This window comes from Melanostigma gelatinosum (assembly GCF_949748355.1).
Source record: "Melanostigma gelatinosum genome assembly, chromosome: 15".
In the NCBI taxonomy this organism is placed as follows: Eukaryota; Metazoa; Chordata; class Actinopteri; order Perciformes; family Zoarcidae; genus Melanostigma; species Melanostigma gelatinosum.
Window position 1 is genome coordinate 2,509,134 of NC_136648.1, and position 23,090 is coordinate 2,532,223.

At 45.5% G+C, this 23,090-nt stretch overlaps 2 protein-coding genes across 2 annotated transcripts in view; both read left to right on the forward strand.

The window, feature by feature from the left end:
* Positions 1 to 23,090, forward strand: part of LOC306789304 (receptor-type tyrosine-protein phosphatase N2-like) — a 150,601-nt gene that overhangs the window by 1,180 nt on the left and 126,331 nt on the right. The window contains exons 2-7 of the mRNA XM_079285192.1: positions 4,326 to 4,376; positions 10,333 to 10,446; positions 18,968 to 19,082; positions 19,324 to 19,468; positions 21,586 to 21,961; positions 22,748 to 23,041. Coding sequence (XP_079141318.1) covers positions 4,326 to 4,376; positions 10,333 to 10,446; positions 18,968 to 19,082; positions 19,324 to 19,468; positions 21,586 to 21,961; positions 22,748 to 23,041 — 1,095 coding nt within the window. The remainder of the gene's footprint in view (positions 1 to 4,325; positions 4,377 to 10,332; positions 10,447 to 18,967; positions 19,083 to 19,323; positions 19,469 to 21,585; positions 21,962 to 22,747; positions 23,042 to 23,090) is intronic.
* Positions 11,524 to 13,783, forward strand: LOC306789306 (tripartite motif-containing protein 16-like). Its single transcript, XM_079285194.1, has one exon. It carries the CDS (start codon positions 11,645 to 11,647, stop codon positions 13,307 to 13,309), a length of 1,665 nt encoding a protein of 554 aa, XP_079141320.1. The 5' UTR covers positions 11,524 to 11,644; the 3' UTR covers positions 13,310 to 13,783.

The window sequence follows — 23,090 nt, forward strand, 5'->3', positions numbered from 1 at the left end:
GCAGCTATTGATCGGAAATATAAAGGTGTGTGTGTGTGTGTGTGTGTGTGTGTGTGTGTGTGTGTGTGTGTGTGTGTGTGTGTGTGTGGGCGTGTAGACTGGAGACATACATTTCTATAAATAGCTGATATGTAATATTCCCGCACTGATGTGAGATGTGCAGCCTGCAGGATGACTGATGCAGAGATGATTGTAGAAGATGGTGAGAGGAGGAGGAGGAAGCTGGTGATGAGAGGTGTGTGTGTGTGTGTGTGTGTGTGTGTGTGTGTGTGTGTGTGTCCAGACTCTCCTCCTCGTTCTTCCTCCTTCAGATCACATAACCAGCATACAGAGAGTATGGCAGCCACAGGACAGACTCCGAGGAGACGAGCAGCAAAACAACAGGGAGCACCGAGCTGCAGCGCTCAGCCTCCATTTATTCTTCATGGATACTTCATACCCTATAATAGGTTTATTTACGTGTACTTTTATTGATTTAGATGGTTTAATTGACCTCAGTCATCCTGCTCTTCTCCATCTCTCTGGACCTGTATATACGGCGTGATGGAAACAGGAAGTAGCTGAGTGAAGCCGGAGCTCAATAACACAATATTTCCCTGCTTGTATCATAACACAAACAGACCAAATTGATTTCTTATCTTTCTTTTCGGAGCCGGTCACCACCGAGTTACATGGTTTTGGTTTCAGTGCCAACAGGAGAGAAAAATACGTTAATTTGAAGTAATATTTAAATCCCTGAAACATGTGAAATATATCTTAAAGTATTTAATAATAATTTATTGAGCTTGCTTATTCTGAATCCAGCTTTTCGGCCACTGTGTCGCTTTCATGCTGTTCCGCTCATCGACGTTTGGTGGCGATAGCGCGTTAACAAGAGCAGCAACACGTCAGTAAAAGCAGAGAAGAAGACGAACATCCAGTTTGTTTGAGCACATGTGGGAAGCTGAAACAACAACATCGATGTCATCACAAAGACAGTTACACATCCAGCTGTGCAGCACGATGATGAGTCATACGGAGTCTCTGTGTTTGTGTCACCTGATGAACGTAAGTCCAACCTTCTGTCTCCTGTAGCTCTGAGTTTGGTCTCCACCACCTCCTGAAATATCTCTCGAGCTGCTAAATGTTTCACTTTGTTCACAAGCGAGTTTCTAACCGTCTGTCTGCTGTGCTGCTGAGCAGGATATATATATATATAATATATATATAATATGTATATATATATATTATATGTATATATATACATATAATATATATATATACATATATATATATTATATATATATATATATATATATATATATATATAATATATATATAATATGTATATATATATATTATATGTATATATATACGTGTATATATATACATATAATATATATATAATATGTATATATATGTATATGTATATATATATGTATATATATATATATATGTATATATATATATATATATACATGTGTGTATATATATATATATAAGTATATATATATATATATACATGTGTATATATATATATATACATGTGTGTGTATATATATATATATAAGTATATATATATATATATACATGTGTATATATATATACGTATATATATATACATGTGTATATATATACGTATATATATATATTATTTAACTTACTTGACGGCAGCAATGACTTCTTCCATGTTGAATTCATAATCTGAATTTCTTAATGTCAGATATAAGTGTCAGTAGAAACTGGAAATGATACCCAAAATACCTCAAAACTACACTACAAAGTACAGTACTTGAGTAAATGTACTTAGTTACTTCTAAACTCTAAATAAACATTTACTGTACTATATAAATATGTCCATAATTCTCTTGTTTTCTTCATAAAAGATTGATCGTAACAAATCAGAAGTGGGAGGAAGGTGTGAATGTAACTTGCATATTAAAACTTTAATCAATGATGACTTAGTTGTGAGCCTTTAATATATTCTTACAACATTTCAAATGTTCTTCTGATAAACCTTCAGGGAGCCGTAGAGAGAATATCATGACCTGATCAAACTGGCATGACGTTGCTGCTGTTAATATTCTCATTTATTGAAATATTGATGTGGTGAATTAGCGAGAAGCTGGAATTTGTAACAGAGTTTTGTGCAGAAACAAATAATTACAATAACACAGCAACAATTATCACCTTTGACATAGTAAACAAATTAAAATGCTGATTCGTATTTCTGCTCTGCCTAAAAGGTCTTCTGTGAGTGCTGCTCCTGTGGTTCCGTGCTGGTGTTGGATGATCATATTCTCACGGCTCACATGTGGCTCGTGCAGAAGTTTCAACGTGTAAAACGTCATTTGTGCTCCGTTGCTTCCCGACAGCAACATAATATCCTCCAATCATTAACTTGGACCCGGAGAAGGTCGCCGCTGGTTCGCTTCACCGTCTCTGTGGCAACGCTCGTTGACATTCCGTGCGTGCTGATTGGTCGGTCGGGGAGCCGCTGATGTCGCCGTAACTGCGAATGTGACGGAGGTTTATGAGAGCACCGGGGCTCTGCCATCCCAGGTTCAGTCAAACATCCCATCATTCTAACGGCTTCCTGTTTAGCCTGATTGAAGATCATGAGGCGGATACATCTTGATATGAACGGGCTGGTTGACTGTTTGGGGGCAATGATGCTCATTGATAAACAGAGAAGAAGAAAGTTGCAAACTGTAAAAATGAAGCTTTAATTCCGGCTGTTTTAAGCTGCCGTCCTCTGGCCAGATGTTAAAGAAGGAATCCTGAAAATAGAGCAACATTAAAATACATAATATAATAAATACACACAAAAGAGTAAATCAATCAACACCACGTTGTGGCATTTTATTCTTCATTCCAAAGCAGAAACATCATCTTCAAAGAGAGACGTGTGTGAAGCTGACAGCACTCTGCAAACTCTTACCAAAGTCAATTACGACTATTTATGTCCTGAATATCTGATCCATGGAGGTCCTCTCCCTCAGGAGTAGCAGGTGTCTGCTGCAGGCGGACAGATGGCATTCTGGGAAATGTAGTGCCTTCCTCGTCAGAGAGCGCGTCTTGTATAATGGCCGTGCCAGGAAGCATTAAAAGGCCACAGTGTGGACGCTACTCTTTGCTCACATGGGGCTGAAGTTGGATTGAAGTCCTCGTCCTCGTCCTCGTCCTCTCGCATCGCCGGCTTGGCGTCGGTCCTCAGTGCAGCACCGCGACCTATTTCACACTCTGCTGCCGTGGAGTGATGAGAGCAGAGAGCAGACGGCTCGGGGTGGCAGCAGAAGTCCAAGAAACCATATTCCATATCCTCCAGCTCTAACTGGCTGAAGAAAATAAAGATCTGGAAGTGACAGGAAACAAAACACCTTTTACTTGAACCTTCTTTTCTGACACGTCTCTTGATCTGCTTTTTCTCTGAAGGAACTTTGGCTCCTCGACCGTAAATAAAACTTCACTTGAATGTGTAGTTTATAATCTACTACATTTATAATAAGAACTATAATCATTCATATGTATATAGTTGTAGTTTGTTAACTTGTTCGGGTTCAATGACTTTGTTAAAAGCACAACGCATCACAACTCTGTTTAAGATCCTGATATTATATTCACAACAGGTTTGTATCATGCAGACAATCAAAGCAGACATCAGTACAAGTAAAAAAAAAAAAACAAGGAAACGAAACAAAAAAATAAATAGATTTCAGTGTTAAAATAGTTTGATATTGGTATGATATGGGTATGTCATTTGTGGACTGCACAAAAAGAGACGGCGGCAAAATGATCGCTGCATAAATGAGCTGCTCTGATTGCTTCTCTTACATTTCATTTGATTTGAATCGATGGATTTAAATGTGTGTCCAGCATGCTGCTGTCAGATGTTCGACTCCCTCGCCGCCGGCCGCCTCTGTGTGTCGCTCCTCTCGCTCGTGTAGTTTCTCTCTTGTTATTGCTGCTGTGCAGAAGTCGACCGAAGCCGCTGTGATGAAGCTCTGACTCTGTAAACAGCGTTCTGCTTTTAACAAGACTGCTGCAAACTACCAGAGACACGAACGAAACACCGCCCCGGTGATTCTCTCTTTTAATTACACCGAAACAGACACGTAGTGAATATCCGGGTAAACACGACACCAGCTTGCGGCACATTACTTCACTCTGGTTTGTCTTTGTGAGAGATGAAGTGCATCCTGGGTAAACGGAGGTTGAGAGACGCAGTCTGATCTCAAAGGTGAAAGTGTGTTTATTCTGGTTGGAGGCAGACGTCTGAGAGATTCATGCAAACTAGTTTTGGGTCAACCTGCTAAACCATGTGTTGTGTGTGTTTCTCTGCACAGGTTGCCTGTTTGAGAACGAGCTGTGTTCACCGTATGAGATCTGCGTCAACGGTAAGAAATCTGACACACAAACAAATTTTAAAAGCTTTATTTGACTCCACAAATTACAGGTATTTAAGTACATTTAACCAGATCCGGAACAGTTTGAAAAAATGGAATATTGTATAGAAGTCTATAGAAAATGACTCCACTTCTCTCTTGATTTATTCCCTCAGTAAACATTGTAAACATGAGTTTATGTCTCAATCTCTAGTTTCAAGTCTTCTTCAATACAGCATGATGTTCATTTAGTACATTATGCTCCATTTAGAGTCACACAGACCATAAAGCAGGGGATGCTTTAGGGCGGGGCTTACTGTGATTGACAGGTGGCTACCACGGTGTTGTCCGGTTTCTGTGTTTTTTAGTCTTTGGAATTCAACCTTTTCACAATGTGTTTCAGTTTGTGAACGTTCTTCGTCACATTTTGTTCTCCTGTAAATGTCCTTCGGTTGGACCACTCCACCCTCTCGTGTCACTCCTGGTTGCAAAGAAACCAAGATGGCGTCGGTCTAAATGCCGAACTCCAGGCTTAAAAATGGCCGTCCACAAACAAATGGGTGACGTTACTTCTTACTTCTGGTTCCTGATAGCAATCTCTTGTGTTGAATATTTTCCGGTTGGTGATCTGGATGTCTGGGACCTCCTCCCTCTGTAGTTTGTGTTTGTGGATCCAACCTCTGCTCGTTTGCAGGCCGATCTCAGCGTCAGCACCAGCTGCATGTCGGAGGAAACATTCAGCCTTCACTGTGTTCACGATCTCGGTTGGAAGAGGCGAGACATTTACTAAATGAGCGCGCTTGCAAGTGAGCAGAAACATCATCTTCATTATTGGACGAGCCTCTTGGGAATAAACTGCAGGGTTCTGTAACTACACCCTCACAACCTCGTGTAAATATGTTTCCTCGCGGCCTCTCTGGCATCAAGAGGAAGGAAACTCCTGCTGAGAATCAACCCAGAATCATAAAAAGAGCTCAAAACATGAAAGTCGTGCCGTGGAAATAGTCAGCATGCATTATTTTCGAATCCTGGAAACACTTGTATCTGTGACTCCACTGCGGCAGGCGGCTGATAAGCGGGTTCCTCCCCAAACGTTGTGCTCTAACCTTTTATTTCTCTGTTTTATTGGTTTACTGGCTTCAACATCTCTGCAGGATTTAAATCACAGACAGAAGGCCAACAGCGTGAATGTTGTGTTGACCCGATGAGCTGACCTTTCAGAGAGCACGGCTCCTCTTGGAGTGAGCCAGGTGAGGCGAGGCTGCGCCTACAGCTGGATCTCACAATGGAAAGAGCTCCGGTGGCTCCGCCTCCAGCCATTGTTCTCGCTCGCCGCGTGTGTCTGAGCTGCTTCAACAGCTGCTGTCGAACTGGCCCTCGCGCACAATGCCAGCCGCTTGCGTTGGCGATTGGCCGCTCAGACTATCGGGACACGCAGCCGCTCTGATTGGAGTCGGAGGCTTTAATCTGTTGGCAGGAAGATAAATAAAGATGTCGTTCAGCTGAGGACACAAAGGGAGGATGTGACGGCTAGAACGATATCTCAACACCCGGAGGAAAGTCTTCCTTTAACTTGTTATTGGACGACTTTCAAACGCTTTTTAAAGTTGCACTCAAGGCTTTCAACCCGTAGTCCACCAACGAATGGTGACGTCATGGTGACTTTGTTCAGTTCTTGTACACAGTCCACGGCTGACATCTGCCATGACATCACCAATTTAGGGCGTGGCCAAAAGGGTACGTTTATTTTGATTGTAGTTGGTTGAAGCCATCTTTCACAGTTAAATGAATCACCTGAATGTATTGAAAACTTCTCTTTGCTTTCAGCAAAATAGTGAAGTCAAGATATTCTGATTGTACTGGTTTAATCAAGGCCCACACATCCATTTGAAGCCCGTGCACATGATGGTTTACATGTTAGTCTCACGCCATCATAGGAACTTTAATGTGAAAGTCATGACAGCAATCTTAATCAGAACTTCCATTGCACCTTTCTAGTACATTTAACAGTTTACATTTACAGTTATCTCTCATGTGTCAGATCAGTCAGAATCTTTCTTTCATGAGAAAATAAACCCGACAACAATCAGAGCAGCAGGCTCCGTTCCCATAGTTAACAGAAGACATGAGATGCAGCTGGTGAGCAAATAGGAAATGAAACCGAGTCCCAACTTCACGCCTTGTCGTTCTGCGCTCCCACCGTTCTGAAGCAGCGTCGTTCTCTATAACCGACAATGAAACCGAGGAGAGAACGTATGAAAGCGTTCACTGTGAGGACAGGGGGGTGCGTGTCTCTGGTGCTCATGATGGTTAATTAAAGCCTCAAGGATGAAATGCAACCCGTCGCTTCTACAGCCTGTGACGCAAAGCACACCTTCACTCCTTTCTTTCCTGCATCCTGCATGTGCCTCAAAAATGATTCCACGCAGCCATTTATGATCATGTGTACACCGAACAGCGTGGCTCCATGCTGCAAGCCCCTCCCCCGACATGCTGCAAGCCCCTCCCAAGACATGCTGCAAGCCCCTCCCCCGCCATGCTGCAAGCCCCTCCCCCGACATGCTGCAAGCCCCTCCCCCGTCATGCTGCAAGCCCCTCCCCCGACATGCTGCAAGCCCCTCCCCCGACATGCTGCAAGCCCCTCCCCCGCCATGCTGCAAGCCCCTCCCCCGACATGCTGCAAGACCCTCCCCCGACATGCTGCAAGCCCCTCCCCCGACATGCTGCAAGCCCCTCCCCCGCCATGCTGCTCGCCCCTCCCCCGCCATGCTGCAAGCCCCTCCCCCGACATGCTGCAAGCCCCTCCCCCGACATGCTGCAAGCCCCTCCCAAGACATGCTGCAAGCCCCTCCCCCGACATGCTGCAAGCCCCTCCCCCGACATGCTGCAAGCCCCTCTCCCGACATGCTGCAAGCCCCTCCCCCGCCATGCTGCAAGCCCCTCCCCCGCCATGCTGCAAGCCCCTCCCCCGACATGCTGCAAGCCTCTCCCCCGCCATGCTGCAAGCCCCTCCCCCGACATGCTGCAAGCCCCTCCCCCGCCATGCTGCAAGCCCCTCCCCCGACATGCTGCAAGCCCCTCCCCCGACATGCTGCAAGCCCCTCCCCCGACATGCTGCAAGCCCCTCCCCCGACATGCTGCAAGCCCCTCCCCCGACATGCTGCCTTTTCAAACCACCCACACAGCCTCAAATTAAAACGTCTTCCTTCGTATCATTACGTACACGCCAAATGTCAAAATGCATCAATGTACAAAAAGTAATGTGACACTGGGCATTATTGTGACAGGCTGAAGATCACACTTCCTGTTGTACTAGAACTGGTCCATTAGATCAGGTGCAGACACAACTCTCTTCACAGGGGCACGAAGCCAGATTGTTCCCTACAATTCAAGATGGGGGATTCACTTCCCAATCCCTGACAACACACACACACACACACACACACACACACACACAGAAGCCAGAGTCACAGAGGAGGCTGATGTCTCTCCCCCGCACACTTCCTCTTGATGAGTGGCCGGGGACGAACAGCCCTCGATGGAGATGACCATGGCAACAGGCGCAGGAGGAGCCGGGCTTAACCGGCCCAGTCCCCATGCGCTGGCTGCTGCATGAACATCGCAACCTTCGACATGTTGCAGCACCCCATGGCGAGGGCAACCTGGGTCCTAGACATGAAAATATCTTCAGAGCATGAACCCGGGGCAGCTGCCGAGCGCTGCCCGATCTCAGCGGTCTTGTGAGAGTGCGGTCTGTGAGGGATGATGGACTTGTGCGGGTCCCCCGGAGGCAACAGATCCATGAAGATGTCTCAGTGCAGTTCATTAGGCAGGACTCTGTTTGCTGCTTTCAGTCAGCATGTCCCAACAACACAGTCCAGACGTGCACAACCGCACCGTGTCCAAGAGCCATTCGACGGCAAGTGTTCCTTCATCGCATTACCCGTCGACCCGACGCGTGTTTGATGCTCTTCAGTACGCGCTACGTCCATTGGTTATGAATGAGTAGATACCAAGTACTGAACCTGTTCATGATGCGATTCATTCAAAACACATGCCGTATGTAACACAGTAAAGCTGCAACCCTTACCGTCGAGCCCCGACGTGTTTTGAAGTTGTGGCAACCGAAAGCAGCATCTGGTCAGCGCTGCCGGTCCATCTCCTGCATCTCTCACACCCTCTGCTTCTGGCAACGGGCCTGTGCGTCCTCGCTCTGCTCTAACCTGGACCCTCCATCACAAGGAGACATGTTCTGGCTCTGGTAGTGAACTGGGATAAATGACAGCGTCTTGAGGTCTGCATGAGTCGTGTTATGAGAGGTAATTCAAGATCGTATGATGAGATCAGAGCTGAAGGAGAAAGAGAGGCCCGCGGTGCAGCAGCTAACTCAGGATCTTGTTTGTCTTTTTTTTACACTTTGTCACTGTTATCCGTATCTTTCGACATCGATAAGCCGTCGTCATATTTTACGTTTGATTGTTTTATGACATAAAAGAGGGCGACGTGCTGCTCTGCTGAAACTGAGCTCCAGGTTTTGCAGTTTGGACCCTGAAGACACACGTTGCAGCCTGGGTTTACTTTTTAATCTCCACGTTTAAAAAACAAAGACAGGACTTTCACCCAGGAGACCACTGTTCAGATCCCGCTTGAAACCAAGTCAATGATAACTCATCTTGTCACGTAACTCATTGGAGTTGAAGATATTCGGTTTCTTGCTCCAGCAGGGTGAAACACGAGGCTCGTACCCAATAAGTCCAGTTGAGGAACAGCAACATCTATAACGTCTCAGCCCAGCGTCAACGTAATCGCATCTTCATCCTCGATACTGCGGCTCTGGATGAGTTTAATGATGAGTCAGATGTAGCTCCTGGAAGATACAGAGATGTAAGTGCATCAAGTGAAGGAAGAGACTTGTAGTGATGAGCAACCAATACTTCTGTTTCTTGGTCTTTGTTTGTCTTTGTTTGTCTTTCTCCATTTATCTGTTTATTTTGTGTAGATGTGACAATTTCCAGTTCAAAGGTTGAGTCTTGCAACTCGCCAGCTGCATTGTTCCTCTGCCTCCCTTCTTCCCTCGCTCTCCCTCCCCCGCAGTACATCTCACTGTTCCGTCTCATTGTAAACCGCCGAACACGCGTCTGAGCGTGATCAACGGTCGGTGCCGCCGCTCGTCCTCGGCTGCACGCTAAACGGAGCACAATGACGCAGAGGCTATTTATAGACAAGTGGCCTGAATTACTATTTAACCAGTGCCGTATGCAACATGCACACTCTCTCCCACACACACACACTCATGCAGACATGCAACGAGAAAACATCGAGCCGCAGACTGAAGCATTAACATACAAACAACACTTGTACTCTGATGTTTCAGCTCAACAGGAATAATGACTTTTACAACATAAGATCACAATAATGTTTGTCGGAGCTCAGAAACACGACTGCCTTTAATTCATCCGTGTCTCCTACAAATTACATTTATCTTCAACTGATTTGCAACAGAATGATGGCTGACATGTTCTATTAACAGAATGAGAACATTTTATTTGTTAATTGTATCTGCAGTTGCAAACGAATCAGTAAATTGACAACGAACAACATGTTTCATGTTTTCCGAAGTTACAATACAACATGTTACAAAATGCAACTAACTGGTTGCAGTGTGGAGCTTCATGCTTTCTGCTGTTACTGTCCATCAATAAATGCTGACGCGACCAAGGAAACGGCTCCAGGTATTGATCGAGCTGTCGAAGCATGCAGGCAGATTCTATTGTCAGATGGAACTTCGGACAAATTCCTGATTCATGGTTGTGTGAAAATGAAGTCAATTTAGTCCGTTTTGAGAAAAAGCCCTGAAAGATTTGAATATTTAGCCTTTTATAAAAAAGTTCCTTGACCTGATTGTGAACTGTAAAATGGGCTAAAATGTGCGTTTGATTCTCTAATTGAAGTGTTGACGTGTTGACAGATGACATGTTCGGGAGGTGTCGCCCTGTTCCAGTGAAGGAGGTTTACGCCTACGATGTCTCCCCGTCTGTAGTGCAACGCTTCAGGACGCTGCTGGAGAAGCTGTCCAACAGAGGTACGCACACACACACACACACACACACACACACCACACGCACGCGCACGCACGCACACATGCGCACACACACACACGCACACACACACATACACACACGTCACGCACACACACACACACGTCACACGCACACACACACACGCACACACACACACACGTCACACGCACACACACGCACACACACACACACACACGTCTCACACACACACGTCTCACACACACACACACACACACACTCTCTCACACACACAGACACACACACACACGTCTCACACACACGTCTCTCACACACACACACACACACACACAGCACAAAGGCAAACTCATGCAAGAGCTGTGTCTTGAAAACACATTTTTCCTGAAAAGAACGTTTAACTCATTAAATGTTGCATTTTGTTTATTCATGTGTTGTGCAACTGTGTCACCAACAATTTATGTTCATATGCAATAAATCTGCTGTGGCCTACGTGTTGAAGAGAGCTTGTATGTAATGTAGAACAGCTTGAGATGCTGTAGGAGCCTGACTGCCCCCCAAAAGCAGTTTCTTTCGTGTCATGTCTGTGTGACTGTAAGAGATGGTGTGTCAGTAATTATGAGCCTCAAAGTCGTATAATACAACACTCGACAAAGCGATTGCTGCTATAAATGCAACTGTGTTAATGGTCATTTCCTGAACACAGTTACTTGCAGAAAGGGCTCAATAACTCAGTGAGACGTCGAGCGCGTTGTGTTTCAGAAGTACTGTGAGCAGGGTGAGAGTCTCACATTGCCACTCTAAAAGCATTCTCTTCCAGAAATGAGTCACTGCCCGACCCCCTCCGTCCTCTTCCTGCTCTCAAACACAGCGAGCTCCACCCTGAGCAAATACTTCCTTCTTCCCTCCCCTCCAGAGCTACAGTTTTAAGATGGGTGTAACCAACAGCTGTCTAAGTGAACGAGCTGAGGCACGAGTTGTTCGGATCAGAGCTCAAACGTGTTTTGATTCTAAAGAAGTGAAACTCAGACGGCCGACAGTCTTGAGGGATACAATGTCACAGCTCGACTAGGAAACCGTCTCTTGTTGCATCTGTCCGGATCTACTGAAGGATCCGGTGACTATTTTCTGTGTTGCATGTTGCATGTTGTTCAGATCAGAGCTCAAACTTGATTTAATTCTGAGGAAGTGAAACTCAGACAGTTGTTGCCACTGAGAAGTGAAATGGCGCAGAAAGGAGTTCGGCTGGACCAGGAGACCTTCTCTTGTTGCATCTGTCTGGATCCACTGAAGGATCCGGTGACTATTCCCTGTGGACACAGCTACTGCATGAACTGTATTAAAACCCACTGGGATGGAGAGAAGGAGAAGAAACTCCACAGCTGCCCTCAGTGCAGGCAGACCTTCAGACCGAGGCCTGTCCTGCTGAAAAACACCATGTTAGCAGATTTAGTGGAGGAGCTGAAGAAGACTGGACTCCAAGCTGCTCCTGCTGATCACTGCTATGCTGGACCTGAAGATGTGTCCTGTGATGTCTGCACTGGGAGGAAACTGAAAGCCATCAAGTCCTGTCTGGTCTGTCTGGTCTCTTACTGTGAGAAACACCTTCAGCCTCATTTAAAATCTCCTGCCTTTGAGAAACACAAGCTGGTGGACCCCTCCAACAAGCTCCAGGAGAACATCTGCTCTCGTCACGATGAGGTGATGAAGATCTTCTGTCGTACAGATCAGCAGTGTATCTGTTATCTCTGCTTAATGGATGAACACAAAGGCCACGACACAGTCTCAGCTGCAGCAGAAAGGACTGAGAGGCAGAGAGAGCTGGAGGTGAGTCGACTAAACATCCAGAAGAGAATCCAGAACAGAGAGAAAGACGTGAAGCTGCTTCAACATGAGGTGGAGAAAATTAATCTCTCTGCTGATAAAGCAGTGGGGGACAATAGGAAGATCTTCACTGAGCTGATCCGTCTCATGGAGAAGAGAAGCTCTGATGTGAAGCAGCAGGTCAGATCCCAGCAGAGAACTGAAGTGAGTCGAGTCAAAGAGCTTCAGGAGAAGCTGGAGCAGGAGATCACTGAGCTGAAGAGGAACGACGCTGAGCTGCAGCAGCTCTCACACACAGAGGATCACAACCAGTTTCTACACAACTACCCCTCACTGTCACCACTCAGTGAGTCTACAGAGTTACCCAGCACCAAACTACGTCCTCTGACATACTTTGAGGACGTGACAGCGGCTGTCTCAGACGTCAGAGATAAACTACAGGACGTTCTGAGTGAGAAGTGGCCAAAGATTCTACGAACAGTGACTGAAGTGGATGCTTTACTGTCGCAACAACTGAGGACCAGAGAGGAATTCTTACAGTATGCATGTCCGATCACACTGGATCCAAATACAGCAAACGCTGGGATGATATTATCTGAGAGGAACCGTAAAGTAACAACGAGACCAAACTATTTTCCGATATTTAAGTCCTCTGCATTCAATAAGAATTGTCAGGTCCTGAGTAGAGAGAGTCTGACTGGGTGTTGTTACTGGGAGGTGGAGTGGGATGCACTCGTCACAATAGCTGTTGCATACAAGGACATGAGCAGATCAGGGACCTATCATGAATGCACATTCGGACACAATGACAAGTCCTGGGCATTATATTGTCTTGCTAAATATGAATTCAGACACAATGATATCAACACTGCAATCTCAGGCAAGTCGTCCCTAAAAGTAGGAGTTTTCCTGGATCACAAGGCAGGCGTTCTGTCTTTTTACAACGTGGATGAAACCATGACCCTCCTCCACAGAGTCCAGACCACATTCACTCAGCCTCTCTATGCTGGACTTGCTCTCCATTTTTCTGGAGGAGACAATGCCACGTTGTGTGAGCTGAAGTAGACGGCATTGTTTCAGGTGGCAACGGGTTCGGTTCTGCTTTTTGAAATTGCGTTTGTCTTTAGCGTAGTTCCTCAGCGGTTATTGATTTGGTGTTCATGCATTTCATGTCCCACACATCAGATGTCACTCGAGCTGCGTTGTCGTCGTTGTATTTTCCGTTTGAGGCGGCTTTCACAGCCGTGGAGGCACTTCCTGCTTCGTCTGACAATGCAGCTCCTTGGCAAACAAACACACATTGATATCGGTTAAATCACTGCTGCAGTCAATCTGCAAAACAGATCAGATACACATACTTTTACATAACCTGTGTTGTGATGTCATAGCTCTTGTGTTGTAATATGCATATCATAATGCCTTGATATTATTGCACATTTTGTTGCTGTAAAATAAGCTGTGCTGTCTATAACAATATCTCCATTTTATTTAATAATTGCAGTGTAAATGTAATCATTGAAGATGAGTTCTGATTGATTTTGTGGGTGAAGTGAACATGTAAAATGAACAAAGGTCCTTCAACAGGATTCATCAATTGGATGTCTGAAAATAAAGTAAAATAAAGATTCTAAGATTTCTGAGGATGGTCAAGCCTTGTGTTGTGTGTTCATTTCAGAACCTAAAAGCTGGAAAAGAACACACGTTCTTTGTGTGAGAATTGAGAGTAGCCCAGGCGTTGTTGAACTATTCCTTTAAGTTCAAAGTACAAACTGGTCACGGTTTGGTTGAAACGGTGAACATTTGGCTGCAATACAGGAGTTTGTACTGAGACCGGTGATGTGTTGTTCTACTCTTGCAACAACCGTTGTATATATATGTATATATATATATATATATTGGCTACTTGTTCACTTCTTATTGCACACAATTTACTTAGAGTAAGAAAACCAGAATTCATCCCACACAAACCCGAACGAAGAAGATAAGATGAGATAAAAGTTGAGCGTCTGAGATACAATCGGGTGTAAATAAGGTGCAGATCCAAAATGTATACAATATATATCAGTATGGATCATAAAACAGTAGGGATATGTCACAGAAGGAAAAGAAGAATTCACAACCAAGATTAGAATCAATGTGAAATGTAGTTTGAATTGCATTAAAAGTCACATTTGTACGACCTGTATGGAAACGATGAACGATCAGTTGCTGCTCGTCTCTTCTTCTCTGGCGTCAGAAGCTGCTGGTGTTGCAGTGTACCACTAGGGGGAGGCAGACACCTGCGGCACCGGCCGTTGGGCGTCGTGGAACATTTCATGCGCTTTCATCATGCAGCTGTGCTTCAAACGACAGGACGGGAAGAAGCAGCCTGTTCCTCTCTGGAGAGTTCAGCCTTTCATGGCTGCTGAAGAGAGAGTCATGGCAAAAGAAGTGCAGCGCTTACTTTGTGAGGACTTTTCTCTCTCTGCCTTTCTTTCCACAGTCGTTCTTTGGAGTGTGATTTGGTTCTCTTCCCCCCCCCCCCCCCCCCCTACAAAAGAAAAAGAAAAAACACAACAAAACAACAAAAACTGCTCTTCTTGGTTTAATTCGCCGAATCGGCACTCGGCGGGAGAGCTGGAGAAATATTCAGATTTCACAGAGAGGCGAGGAGTTTGGAGGCATTTGTCAGGCGCTCTGAAGTGAAATGAATTATGCAAATGAGATGTTTGGCCCCGGCTGTCTGCAGAAGCCATTAGGGAGGACAAAACTCTAAAGACACTGAAGCATCTGCATCTCAGGCGCTGCCAGTCCACTGAACAGATGAAAGAAGAGCTCTCTTCTCTCATAAACACACAGCATATATCCTCAACTCTTCCTCTTTCATATTCATATGCAGCGCGATGACAATACAGTACCGTTCTCGTGTTTGTCTTTTCAATGTGACGCTACAGCGAGGCTAGCTGATTCCAATCTTTATGCTAAGCTAACTGTCTCCTGGCCTTATATTATATAATCAATAGACAGATATGAAAGTTGTATTGCTCTTCTCATCTCTCAATAAAGCAAGTAAGTGTACTTTCTTAAAAAGTTAAACTCTTCTTTTCAGTATTAAGCACAAACAGGTGAACAGCTGAATAAATGTTTCCAACATATATATATATATATATATATATGTGTGTGTGTGTGTGTGTGTGTGTGTGTGTGTGTGTGTGTGTGTGTGTGTGTGTGTGTATGTATGTACATATATATATGTATGTACGTATATATATATATATATATATATATATATATACGTATATATATATATATATACGTATATATATATACATATATATATATATATATATACACGTATATATATATATATATACGTATATATATATATACGTATATATATATATATATATATGTATATATATATATATATATATATATACGTATATATATATATATATATATATATACGTATATATATATATATATATATATATATATATACGTATATATATATATATATACGTATATATACGTATATACGTATATATACGTATATACATTTGAAACATTTGAAACCCTCCTTGAGTCCAACTATGAGCTGTTTATGGAGGCTTCAAAACCCTTATTATGGGCCTTATCAGCTAGTGGAGCCAAGATTTTTACACAGACTGCATGAAAGAAGATGACGAAGTCCCCGTGACGTCACACATTGGTTCGTGAACTACGATTTAGAAGCCTTCAGTTAGGCATTTTGGCCGTCGCCATCTTGGTTTTTTGCAACCAGAAGTGACACAAAAAGGTGGATGTAAGTACAACCGAGCACGAAGACATTTTCAGGTGACCGAAATGTCACAATTAGCTTTCATGTACTAAAAACACAGTCAGAGGGTTAAATTTGTAAGACGAAAACAAGGACAACTCCAGACGCCATGGTGGCAGAACTAGAAGTCCCAATCCTCCCCCATGATGTGGTGGGCACTTCCTGTGTTTAAAAGCTCTGCATCTTTTGCGCCACATGACAACTTGCAGCAGCGCCGGTGAATTTACCTGCTGCCGTCCCCAAGAGCTGCTAGTCGGAGAGAGTTCCAGGCGATACGCTGTACCGTTGACCAATCGGGCTCGTCGTCGGATTTTAGGACACACAAAGCCAATCGCCGCTGGGCAACTGCTCGTTTTCCCAACGATCACACTGTGTGGGTCGTTTTGAGCGAACCCGAGAGAGGAAGCCTCGCTCTGCTCTCGCCTCGCCGAGTCACGCTGCAGTGAGTGCGGTTGCGCTTCAGGTTTTTGGAAATCAAGTTTGCGCGAGTGGTCTCGATAAATCCAGCGCTAAACTGCTGAAAGCTGCGCCTGTTATGCTTTTGCCCCATGGTTGTCATTACAGTGACTCTAGTGGTTGAGTACACATGCATAATTCAGTTAGAATGTGCAGAAGATGGAACAGAAAGCTACAGCAAATAAAAAAGAGAGAACTTAGGAATAGAGCAGGAGCTATTCCTTTCAGTTCTTTGTCAAGACATGACACGTTGACCTCTGACCTCACGGTTGTCAGCTTGCCTCTTTGTCCATTTACTCACTTTGCTTTTGGTCCGTCTGGATAAAAGCGCCAGCTTTGGCCCTGAACACCTCCCGAGTCTTCATCCCTCTTGCGGTCTCATTTCGTCAGCCATTTAGAAGCCTCTCACCGGCCGACAGCCTCCTGCCCACGTCTCTGTGAGAAGCGCAGAGTCACTCTGAATATCCTGGCAGGGGCTCCGGCGTTTGTTAACCCGTCGTGTCAGATGCCGTCTGTTCAGCCGCCGCAAACGTCCGTTTTCTCAGCCACCGCGGCTGCCGTGACGGGCTCGGTTTCATGGCTCTGTGAGGGTGAACGCGTGGCCTGACACGCTGTGCAGCTGTTCAAGAGAGGCTTGTGCCTGATTCCGTGCGGCAGTCGGGGTCGTAACTCATCGTGCAGCGGTCGAAAGAAGGCGTCCGGGTGCTGAGATGTTCTGCAGCGAGTGGAGCTGATTTAATTCGTGCAGCAGCGTAGATGCAGTTGTTAGAAACTGCGTCGCTGTCGGTTGCTCATCAGTGTAATGAGATGCCTCGTTCAGGAGGATTTTATGAAATGCTATCGAATGCTAACACGAGGCTGACTTTAGCATTGATCAGTGGAGGTCGAGGAGATGAAAGTCAGTTGGGAAAATACATTTCCCATTTCTTTGTTTAGTTTCCTGGGGCATGTTATGGCTCAGCTTTGTGGAGCTTTCAGCTCATTGTTCATCTGTCCGGCTACAACCTTTCACTACCTGCTCAGCAGCTAACAGCAGACAGACAGTTGGAGACCAGCTGGTGAACATTGTGGAGCATTTAGCAGCTAAAGAGAACGACATTTCCCTCAGCAGATGGTGGACGGAGCTAAAAGAGAGAATATGTATTTTTATGATTGTAACAGTGAACAAAGACCCGCCCAGCTTTACAGGAACAGTGTTGTTCCTTTATTTCATTGTCTTCCATCTCGATGGCCAGGTGATAATTAGCTTCTATCTTCATCTTTTTTAACCTCTTTTTGCTGCTGAATCCGTTTGTCGTCCTGGATTTGTCCTGAATACACACTGTAGATCCTTTTGTCTGCTTCTCTCTGAAATCCTTTTTTTGTTTTTCCAAAAATGACACAATCGTTTTTCAGGGAGTGCAGTTAGTGACAGTGTGGGCTCCATGGTAGCAGCAGGAGGCGGGGCTTAGCGAAGGTTCTTCAATCGGGGTCAATAAATAAAGCGAAGCATGCTTTGAATGTGTGTTCTTATTGAATGTGTGCATTTTATTTATTTATGTTTTGTATGATATGAAAAATGAAAACAATGTATTTTCAAGAGGGGGTTTAGAGTTTCACATCATTTTATATGCATTTATTTAATGTCACGCAGCTGCATTTATGTCTTCACCTTCTGAAAACGTGAGAAACCGGCTTCACAGACTACAGCGGGGGTGTTCTCCTCCTTTCTCGTCCTCCGTTCTGGACCCACATGTTGTGGCATCACATCTGGAGCTGCCGTCTGTATGAATCCAATCTTTCAGGAACGTCGTCGCTCATCTGCCAAATGCCTCTCGGTTCATGTTGTGCTTTGCGCGGCGCGGCCATATTTCCGGTGTAACATTTCGTTCCGCAACCCCATCTGGTGCTGGCGCCTGCTCCTCTGTTCGGATGCCAAAAAACAAATCTGTGTTTGGATGCATGTTAAGCATAAGAAGCAGACATGAATGCCCAAGCAGCTCATCAAACTTGTCCTTTTGTACACTTGCTGGACTGCAGAAGAGATTTATGTCGATTATGCTTCATTTGCCAGTAAATGCACGGGAGTGTGTGGTTGACATCGGTGCTGAGACAGTTTGACAACGAGCGGACAAAGAAAATGTTACTCTGAAGAAAAGGGACACAGCTGCCGAACCTGCTCATCAATATTTCCCCTTGTGCCCTCAGTAGCACAGAGAAGACGAATCTTTTTTGAATTGAATATGAATCAGGAAACAAAAAGTGCATTCGTCGAGTATTTGAATGTATCAGTAATACTTGGTTTGTACAGGTTAATAGTTTCTGCTTCTTCACTGACACAGCAAGTCAGTCTCTCCAGAACACGCTGCTCTGCTAATGAGTGAAGGGAAATTACAGCAGGCTCAGCAATTTATTGCCCTTCTCCCGCCTCCAAGTAGAAACAGGGTTCCGACGTGGTTCTTAAGGTTCTCCGTGTTTTCCGTCCGTAGGTTTGACCTGGAGAGATGACGCCACTCAGCAGGTTCTGTCCAAGGAGCTGTCCAAACTGAGGAGGGTTCCCTACAGGCCTCAGCAGAATGGAGCTGGTTACAACGCCGACAGAAGGTCCGATGTTTACCCGTCAGTTAAGATCTGTGGAGGTGACCCGCTGTCCCACTGTGGGCCAAAAACTAAATGACAAAAAAAGAAAACACGACTCATAATGTGTTGTTTGCAGAAATATTGTGACGCTACCAGTGAGACGGGAGAGATGTATTTAGAGAGCGCTGCCCCCTGTTGGAAGTATGTCAGTGTATGTCTTTTAAATGAAGTAATGATTTAGGAACTTCCTTTTTCACTCTCTCAGGCCGGTATCTGAGGCGATGGACCCAGCGGAACAGAGGGTGAAGCCCGCGGAGGCGGAGCTCAGCAGGAGTCTGCAGACGTACCTCCAGCGTCTCGGCCTCCTTCCAAAGACGTCGTCTGCCTCCAGCCCGAGCACCCAGGTCAAGGTGAGGGATTCCTGGATGCTATATGTGTCTCTGCTTGGTCTCCGCTCTCCAGTGAATGCATCTCCTCGTAAACCAGTGAAGCCTGGACTCGCACAGCACAAAGTCCAGCTCCTGTTGCTGAAAGTGGGAAGAGCAGGTGGGACATCTGCTTGTCACCCCACTCTCCGCTCACAGCCACCTGCCTCTGTTAAAAAAGACTCAATAAACTTGCAATCAAACGAGTACCGAGCCACAAAACACACACACACACACACGCACACACACACACACACACACACACACACACACACACACACACACACACACACACACACACACACACACACACACACACACACACACACACACACACACACACTCACAGTTTTTAGTGATTAACTAAAGCTGAAAAGAGAGGATCTTTCTGCTGACTATTTACATGTTTTATTATATCCTGGTTGTTTTCCAAAACTGAAACTGAAGATATCCACTGAAGTTGAGCATTTATATTTTGCTACAAAAACATAATGCAAAAACAATAAATGTTTCAAGAGACCGGTTTCTTGGCTCAGTAGCCTGTTTAACAGCCCTCTACATTCTGAAAGACTGGCCCGGGGCTGCGAGCCATTCACGCCATGGGAGAGTGTGGAGCATGGACTTAATAAGCACTCGCACGTCTTTACTCTGCTGAAATAAAAAATAAAAATCACCAGAGTTTCCGGTGTCATCCTTCGTTGTCGCTCCCGCTCTCGCTCCTTCATCCGAACCGATGGCTTCTCCCAGCGCGGCCGTTACGAAATAATAGCAGCCGAGAGTTCACGAGTTCACTCCTCTGATTAATAACTCTCCACGTGACTGGTCTCTGTCTCCAGCGGGGCGAGGGCAGAGGGAGCGCCGCTGCTGAATGGCGGAGGCCTTTCTCCTCCTCCACAGAGCGCGGGTGGCACTGAGCCCTGCAGGCGTCGCTTTGGGCCTCGTGGCCTTTTTATTTTCTATCCGAGTTCACGTGTTTGGTGCAAAACGGAGCAGGAGGCCCAAAGGGGGGGGGGGGGGGGGGTCTTGGAGGCCACGAGTGGAATAAAAAGCGCACCAACTGTGCGACACACAGCAGATTAATAAAGATGCCGACAGTGACAAATACCAGGAGGGGCCTCGGCGCATACAGAGCCTAAAGATGACGAGCTGTGGGGGAGCTTTACGGTTCATGTCGGGGTTGTTATGGTGATTTTACCGTTTGTCAGGCTTGTGCCATTTCTGTGCTCCCAGGTGGGCGTTTCATGGAGCCGGCAGGGACACTTTGCTTTTGTTGAAGCTGATGGATCTGTTGTGATTGCATAAATGGATTCATAACTTGTTTTTCATCAAATACAGGCTTACCTTTCATGTCAGTAGTCGTCATAGATGTCGGATGAAAGCCGTGATTTTTTTCGACGACATTGAGTTCTGTTTAGATTTTTACATGTGAAGCACTTTGACTTCATCTCCTTCCAGATAAAACAATACGTCTTACGTGAATTTGTCTTTAATCGTTTTATTTTGAACCATTAAAAAAAAAAAATGAAACTTGCCATGTATTACTTTTTTAGAGAATAACCTAATATACAAGTCCTTATTTGATAAAGTTGATAAGCTGTTTTAAAGAATGCATCAACATATCTTATATTAAATGGATAAACGAGGCATATTTTGACCAGTTTGACGATTAGAACTGAACCGAAAGCTGCTGCCTCAGGATGACTTGGCAATTTTACCTCAGCAACATATTTAGTTGCAACGGCATACACAACCGTATCTCTGCTCATTGCTTCAGTGTTAGCGGGACGTTTGTCTTTGTCCCAGCATCTGCATGAAGTACAATGCGTCCACACACCTGGACGCCTGCTTCCCTCTTTAGACATGTGGCGGCACAGAAATGAGAGGAAACGAGGCAGCGATAGATGGCCAATGACCATCAAGCTGGCCCTGGGGTCCATTCACAGTCGGGGCCCCTTTAAACTCTCTGGCCCCCAGACAACGGCAACATGAATCAGGATGTAATAATCGACACCGTCATGTTTACGGTTTGGGTTCCCCATGACGGCACAGTGTTTCTTTAAATTAACTCTGTGGTTATAATTGCTTTTCCTTGTTTCTTTCAGGGCGACCGTTTCCAGTCGGGCATCCCTGCGGACTTCTACCGCTCCGAGGCCCAGATTGTGCCTCAGAAGTCGTCTCCCTCCGGCTTTTCCTCTCTTCCATCTTTCTTGCCTCTGCAGGAGCAGAGACCCCCGGACGAGCAGCTCCTCGCCACGCAGGCCGAGGGCGACCTTCTCCTGGGCGCCCTGAGGCGGTATCTCTCCCTTTACGGTGGAAGGGTGAGCCCCGAGGAGCAGGAGGCCCCCTCGACCCGCCTGAGGCCCTTCTACAGCAGAGCAGACACTCCTGGGCTCAAAAAAGACACCTCAAAATCCAGGCTTGTGAAGTTGGGGAGAACTCAAGGGGCTTCAGTCAAGGACCCTCTGACTTCTGTGGATGGTACGTGTTTTAAGGAAGGTCATCTCACTCACTTGCACGTACAAGAAACATCTGTGTTTTCAGCTGTCAATGCTTTTAATTCAACTTTGGCGATTTGTTTAAGCTGGAGTTTGTAGCCTGAATGAACAGAGGGTCAGCTTCCTGTTCTGTTGCATTGCTTTGCTCAGATGTCGCAGTCATTGTACATAAATGACAAAATAGAACATTTGCTTGCGACTTCCAGAACAATATCACCGAAATGACTTCTATGGGTCTGATCTGCCACCTCCATGCTTAAGCTCTGGTCAGATTTAAAGCTAAAAAACAGCAGCGAGTGACGGTAGAATTCATGTTTCAACGGTGTACCTGACATGTGTTCTTGCCAGATATTGAGCATCTGTACTGGGACCCCGGCTATTTCAGCTCAGCGGTATCATTTGGATGAATGAAGGCGCTGAAATCATTATAAAGACAAAACTGTCAAACTCCTGATTCCGATAAGTCAACGAACCTGTTGTCCCGTGTCACTGGAACGTCCTTTGCAGATGCAGTTGCAGCAAGACTCCACCAGCGAGTCTTTAACTGTGTCTGTGTGCTGCTTCGTGCTGAGCAGGTGGATTTTTACAGATCTTTCTCTGAGAACGACACGTATGGACCTCTTATCCATGTTGAGATTGAAAGCTCCAGCAACTTAATGGACCAGACGGTGACATTGTTTCAGTCAACCTCTGTTTCCCAGATGAAGATCTAAATCAAACACACTGTCATTCTCAGCGTTTTAACAAACCACCTCTGTGTCTCCTCCAGAGAGGTTCATCGAGAACGTCTTGAAGAGCGTCGGCAGGCACCACGTTGACGGCCTGACGGCACAGGACTTGGGGCAGCTGTCCAGCCTCATTGCTGATGCCCTGCAAGTGGTGGACCAGGACCAGGGACTAAACAGGGGCATGACCCGTGTCAGACCTGGACCGAGAGACCTGGGGGGAGAGGAGGAAGAAGAGGAGGATACTGCCAGGGATGAGGAAGAGGAGAAGTTGCTGGAGAATGCTCCAACACTGAAACCGCAGGAGATCCCTCGTATGGCGCCGGCAGCACTTCAAGGTGATTTTGTAGTGATTCATTCTGTGTTTTTGCACAATTAAAGTATTGA

What these genes read in the sequence shown, in the direction of transcription:
- LOC306789306 (XM_079285194.1), top strand. Translation starts at nt 11,645, where the DNA reads ATGGCGCAGAAAGGAGTTCGGCTGGACCAGGAGACCTTCTCTTGTTGC.